This window comes from Physeter macrocephalus, chromosome 21 (assembly GCF_002837175.3).
Source record: "Physeter macrocephalus isolate SW-GA chromosome 21, ASM283717v5, whole genome shotgun sequence".
NCBI classification, from domain to species: Eukaryota; Metazoa; Chordata; class Mammalia; order Artiodactyla; family Physeteridae; genus Physeter; species Physeter macrocephalus.
In genome coordinates this window covers 86,570,562-86,576,561 of record NC_041234.1, presented here as the reverse complement: position 1 = coordinate 86,576,561, position 6,000 = coordinate 86,570,562, and the positions used below count along the sequence as shown (strand labels likewise).

Genomic DNA, 6,000 nt, shown 5'->3' with positions numbered 1-6,000 from the left:
CTGTGCTCCGCAACGGGAGAGGCCACAACAGTGAGAGGCCCGCGTACCACAAAAAAAAAAAAAAAAAAAAAAAAAAGTTACAAAAAAGTTAAATCCTGATCCTCATACAAATTTAAAGTTAACACAAGTGGACACATGTCTAAGATTTTATTTCACTCATTAATTAGTGAGGAAACTGGGAGGCCAGAAGTCTGCAAACTATGACCTGCAAACCAAATCCAGCCTGTCACCTGTTTTTTGTGAATAAATTTTATGGAGTACAGCCACACCCATTCCTTTTCATATTGCCTTTGACTGCTTTCTTGCTACAATGGCAGCGTTGTAAGGTCCACAAAGCCTAACATATTTACCATCTAGCCTTTTACTGAAAAAGCTTGCTAACCCCTGATATAGGCCATCAGGAATGCTGAAAGAAATTTACAAAGAGATGCAAAGAAATTTGCATATAGATGCACAAATCAATCGCATTTTGCCAGGCAAGAAATATTTCATTACAATTTGCAGAGTTGTAAAACAACTCAAAGAGAATCAAAGGCATGGATAATCCAGAAAATATACTAGACCTGGGCTGTTAGGCCAGTTGTGTGAACAGAAACTCAAGACTAGGGATCCAGGGAGAAATCTTGTTTTATGAACTAGGGCACAGGTAGGAAAGAAGCTGGAATTCAGAAACTATTCACAAGGGGAAAGTACCCTAATGCAGAGCCTTAAAGATTGGAATTTGGAATGGAGGAGGCTGAGGCTGGTCATTTGGGTACTTCCTACCTCAAGCCTTGGTTGCTCTGGAAACTGGGGCAGGGCTGAGTCCTTGGGGTAGACCCTGCAGGAGCCAAGGTGGGCAGAGGCTGACCCCGTACACTCTCTTGGTTTCAACCTACTGTTATAGGCTGAAGACTGTCACATCTATTGATACATTTTCAGCCCTGACCTTTTTCCTTCAACATTCATGCTAGAGTTATACAATTTCCTGCTACTCTCCCAATAGGTACTTCAAACTCAACATGTCTAAAATTGAACTTCCTTTAAACCCTAAACCTGCTCTTCCTCCTGTATTCACTATCTCCAACGGTGACACCACCATTCAATCAGGCAGGCAATGCAGAAAACTGACATCCTTGATTTCTTCTCCCTGCAGTACTACCTGACACATCCAATGAATGTCTTAAATCTGTTCCTTTCTATCTCTAGAATCATTGTCTAGTTTAAGATCTTGCCGTCTTTTCACCTGGACTATTGATATCTTTTAAGTAGTTTTATCTTTCTGAAACTCATCCACTGGTGTGCTGGAGCTGGCTTACACCAGCTGGTGAGAACTGGTTGTGTGCACCTCTTCCCAACTCTGTGTGTTCCAGGATGTCATATTGGTAGCTTGAAATTGGCCACAGTGGGAGTATTTACACCACAGAAATTGGCAAACACTACAAATCAAGGTTTTTGTTTTTGTTTTGTTTTAATGGAAAGCTGCTCGTTAAACATTTATCAGCACATATACCACTGCCAATTCCCCACACTTCAGCCAATCTGATCTTTGTAAAACACTTGTTCAACCACACTAATCTCCTGATTAAAATTCTTCAGTGGCTCCCTATGGCCAACAGATCACATTAAGTTCCTTCTCATGGCATATGAGGCCTTTTATTATCTGGCCCCTGCCTGAATGTCCAGCTTCCTCTCCCATTCCTCCTAGCAACTTCTGTGCTAGTTCAAAGGTCACACAGTGGCTCACTCAAGCCTCAATTGCCTCATATATATACTTTGTTTGGCATGCACACTATCTTTAACCTTTTTGAGCCAACATTGAAGACTTTAGGAAATTCTACCTCCAAATCCATATTTCTGACTTTTCTTGAAAAGTCACAACACTGGGTCCTCATTCATGCATATAACAGCAATCTGATCACAACAAGGGGCTGAGCAGCAGATGCCCCCTTTGAGAGGGTATGTGCGCCACAGCTCACCGACTCCTGCCATTTACTCATCCAAATCATGCATGTGTACACACATTTAGCTTTTATTCGTGTTACCTGTTATCTGGTCGGCCCCTGTTGTAGACCATATTACAAAGTCCTGATTATTATCAGAAACCTCTGACCCTAATGATAGACTCTTTCTTTACCGTGGCTGTCCTGATGATAGTCCATGGTCCCCGCACAGTCTAGGAAGAGAAGGGCAGCAGGGTGAGAAGAAGCAGGGGGGGAAGAGGAGTAGAAATATGTAGCCTTTGGGTCAGAGTCTCCATCTTGGAGCAATAGCATTGTGCACATGACAAGCAGGGACTGTCCTGGGTTTTTGTGACCTCAAGGTTTTCCCTATAGAGACCATTTGCTAACCTTCCTGAGAGTTTTAGAATGTCTACCTTCTCAGCTAGACATGGAAAGGAAAGACCCAAAGACACTAGCTCACACGGACTCCAACTGTGTGGATCCATGCTTCTAAACAAGAGCCAGCGTCTTCGTTTGAGAATAAAAACCAATTCCTTTTAGCTGAGTGCCTGCTGTGTGTCTAGCACTGTGCTAGATGCTATGGGGAAAATAAGAGCGGACTAAGACAACTCTGCCTTCAGAGAGCTCACAGCCTGACTGAAGGAGCAAGAAGTACATATATCAAATAATTAGAAACTAATATAAGCCTGCATCAGAAGAGTGACATCTTGGATATAACCTAGTGCCCACAACATCTGGGTGGTCAGTAAGGGGTGGGATCAAGTTAAGGAGAGATCTACGGAAGAAGTCAGGGCTTACAGTGGCCCTTCAGTGGCAGTGAAGTGGGGATCCACACAGGATATGCCACAAGGATATACATACTGAGAGCAGTGAATGAGGTGGGTGTGGCAATCTGTGAATGATAAGGCTGACTGGAGGAGAAAAGGTGGGCTTGGTAGGAGGACATGGTTGGTCACTGCCGACCAGTTTCTTTTGAAAAGATTTACTCTCTGGTGTCATGTATCCAGAAAGACAAATGGAGAATCAGAGGCTCCTTGTTGAGCACCAAATCAAAGACAACAGAATCAGATGGCTCTGGAAAGCATGTCATACTCTAGGCATAGACAGTGACCTTTCAGCTCCATGACACAAATGGCGCTGAGCATTATTCACAAGTACCATTGTGTGTCTTGGACAGGTCTGTCAGCATTGACATAGAGGAGAAGAAAGAAAGAGTAGGAAAAGAAAGAGCAAGGAAGTGGGTAGAGAGAGTGGACAGGAAGAGCATCATGGTAGGAAACAGACATGTACCTCCAGTCTAACCCGGGGAATCCTGTGCCATAAGCCATCTTCCCTCTAGATCATGACAGAGATTAAGAAATGCCCCTGCCCACCAAGGAGGGGCAGATTCTGGATCTGAGCTCCTTTCTTCCCAGGCAGACTATGATACACTGCTCACTTGCCATCTCTCCCACCCCTAGGCTTTATGCCGGTTGTTGTGTTTATGTTCATTACCAGGCCCACTCAGACCTACTTCTTCCTTAGCCTGCAGGTTTATGTTAATTTCTGAGATTATTCTTTCCTGTGTCCGATTTACTTTATGAGCCAGTTGTCCACTTCCTGCTGCTTGTTTGTAGCTGCTCCCTCTAAATGTTTAACAACATGTACTTGCTGCTCCATCCAAGCAATGGATGACCAGTGTGTAGTGAACTCTCAACTATTCAGAGGCTGATGTAACCACCCCGTGAAGGAAACAGATTTCTTGCAAATTTCTCCACTTTCTTCTCCTCAACCTTTTTCCCACTCCCTGTTTTCTGGCCACTTCCTTGCTTGGGAATCCCTCATCCAAGATGGGAAGGAGGCAAAGATGATGAAAACTGTAGCTCATCCTTCTGTCAATTTGCCAGCAACTGTGGGTTTCCAAAATAATTTTTTTAAGAGTAAAAAGAAACTAGCGAATAAAACAGTATTTGTCTATTCCATGCGAATCTCCATCATCCACATTCCGTTCTCCCCAGTTAAACTGAGTGTTTGGAGCTCTTTTAAAAAATGTATTAAGATCAGTATTTCACAGTCTCCTGGAATTTTATCCATGCTTTGAATCCTCAGCTCTACCCCTCCATGAAGACTCTTCAGACTATTCCAGTTCTCCTCATTGTCTAGCTCCAGATTCTATCACGCTGAGATTCTTCTGTTGGGTGTAGCATGTCCCAAAAGACACATTTTAAAGTCAAAAGACTTTTTTTTTAATTCATTGATCAGAGTCTGCACACTCACCCAGAAGTGTATGCTCCTGAACACTCGAAGAACCCCATACCTTTCACCTATAGCTGCTATTTACACCAAGCATCACATCACGGACATACCAATTTTTTTTTTGAGTGTCAAGAGTCAATTGTTTATTTGTGTATTTTTTACAGAGTTCAAACTCTACAGCTGAAAGTGAGCCAGTCTTTATTTGCATAATATTTATCTTGGAACAAAGTTTAGAAGTAGAAACTTGAACATACCAATTTTATCAGAGGTCTTTTTGCTATTGGTAACATCAAGCCTGGAGGTCCTCATTTACAGAGTAATTCTTCCTGACAATAACAGATTCTCTCTACCTTGCTGGGATCTACAGGAAGTTGGAGGAACACTGTCTGGCTTTGGTCTTCCGTCGCCTGAAGTTACAGTGTCACAATTTGGGAAAGTCTTCTCTTCAGCCCCCAGGGCTTGATTTAGTGGCATGGGCTTTAAGATTACTGGTTGTCTTTAGCCTTGCAAACAAATATTTCTGCAGTCTCTACTGCTCGTCTGGAACTCAACACATACTCCTACTTGCCAATTTATAGAAGTCTGATACACCCAACCAGATTCCAGGAAAAATGCCCTTTACTTCTCTGTACCACCCCTCATTGTGCCTCAGACAGAATTGGCATAATTTAAGGGCCAAGCTCCAGAGTCATATTGTCTGAGTTTGAATCTTGGCTCTGCACCTAAAGCTGAGTAACCTTAGGTATGTTCTTTAAACTCTGTGTGCCTCAGCTTCTTCATTTGGGGAGAATATTTACCTCACGAGGTTGTTACGGGGATTAAATGAGTAAATATATGTAAAGTGCTGTATGCCTGGTGTACAGTAAGCATTTCACAACTAGCTATTCTGATAAGGAGAAGAATTGACCAAAAAACTGGTGACCCCAGTTCCTGAATCATTAACATCTGATGGGCTCTATGCTCCAAGCCTTAATCCTGCTCTTTTATGTTTTTTTTTTCGTTTTCTTGTACCTAGGTCCCCACTCTGATGATGGACACCCAGTTCTCTGAGTTCACACCGGACATTACTCCCATCATGCTTGCTGCCCACACCAACAACTATGAAATCATCAAATTGCTCGTCCAAAAACGGGTCACTATCCCCCGGCCCCACCAGATCCGCTGCAACTGTGTGGAGTGTGTGTCCAGCTCAGAGGTAGACAGCCTGCGCCACTCCCGTTCCCGGTTGAACATCTATAAAGCACTGGCAAGCCCCTCACTCATCGCCTTATCAAGCGAGGACCCCATCCTAACTGCCTTCCGCCTGGGCTGGGAGCTCAAGGAGCTCAGCAAGATGGAGAATGAGTTCAAGGCTGAGTATGAGGAGCTCTCCCAGCAGTGCAAGCTCTTTGCCAAAGACCTGCTGGACCAGGCTCGGAGCTCCCGGGAACTGGAGATCATCCTCAACCATCGAGATGACCACAGTGAAGAGCTTGACCCTCAAAAGTACCATGACCTAGCCAAGCTGAAGGTGGCCATCAAATACCATCAGAAAGAGGTAAGCTGAGCTCTTCTCTGCTTTGAGGGAAGCCTAAGCCCTCCAGAGTCCAGAGCAGGAGACCAAGAGTCAGCATTTTCCTACCACTTAGCTCTCCACCAAACAAATGGTTAGACAGGCTTCAAAAACAGTGAGGCCCATGTTTATCCAAGGCACATACAACCTCTGCGTATTTTCTTTATGGCCAGATAAGTAGGGAAAAATCTGATTCTATGATGGGAAAGCACTCATTCATTGAACGAATGCTTATTTAGCACTGTTTTAGGGGTTTGGGATACAGAAAAC

The 6,000-nt window shown here is 43.8% G+C and overlaps 1 protein-coding gene across 1 annotated transcript in view; it reads left to right on the top strand.

The window, feature by feature from the left end:
• The window catches only part of TRPC5 (transient receptor potential cation channel subfamily C member 5), a 158,604-nt gene that overhangs the window by 22,974 nt on the left and 129,630 nt on the right, over window positions 1-6,000 (top strand). Inside the window, exon 2 of the mRNA XM_007115180.1 lies at window positions 5,194-5,715. Coding sequence (XP_007115242.1) covers window positions 5,194-5,715 — 522 coding nt within the window. The remainder of the gene's footprint in view (window positions 1-5,193; window positions 5,716-6,000) is intronic.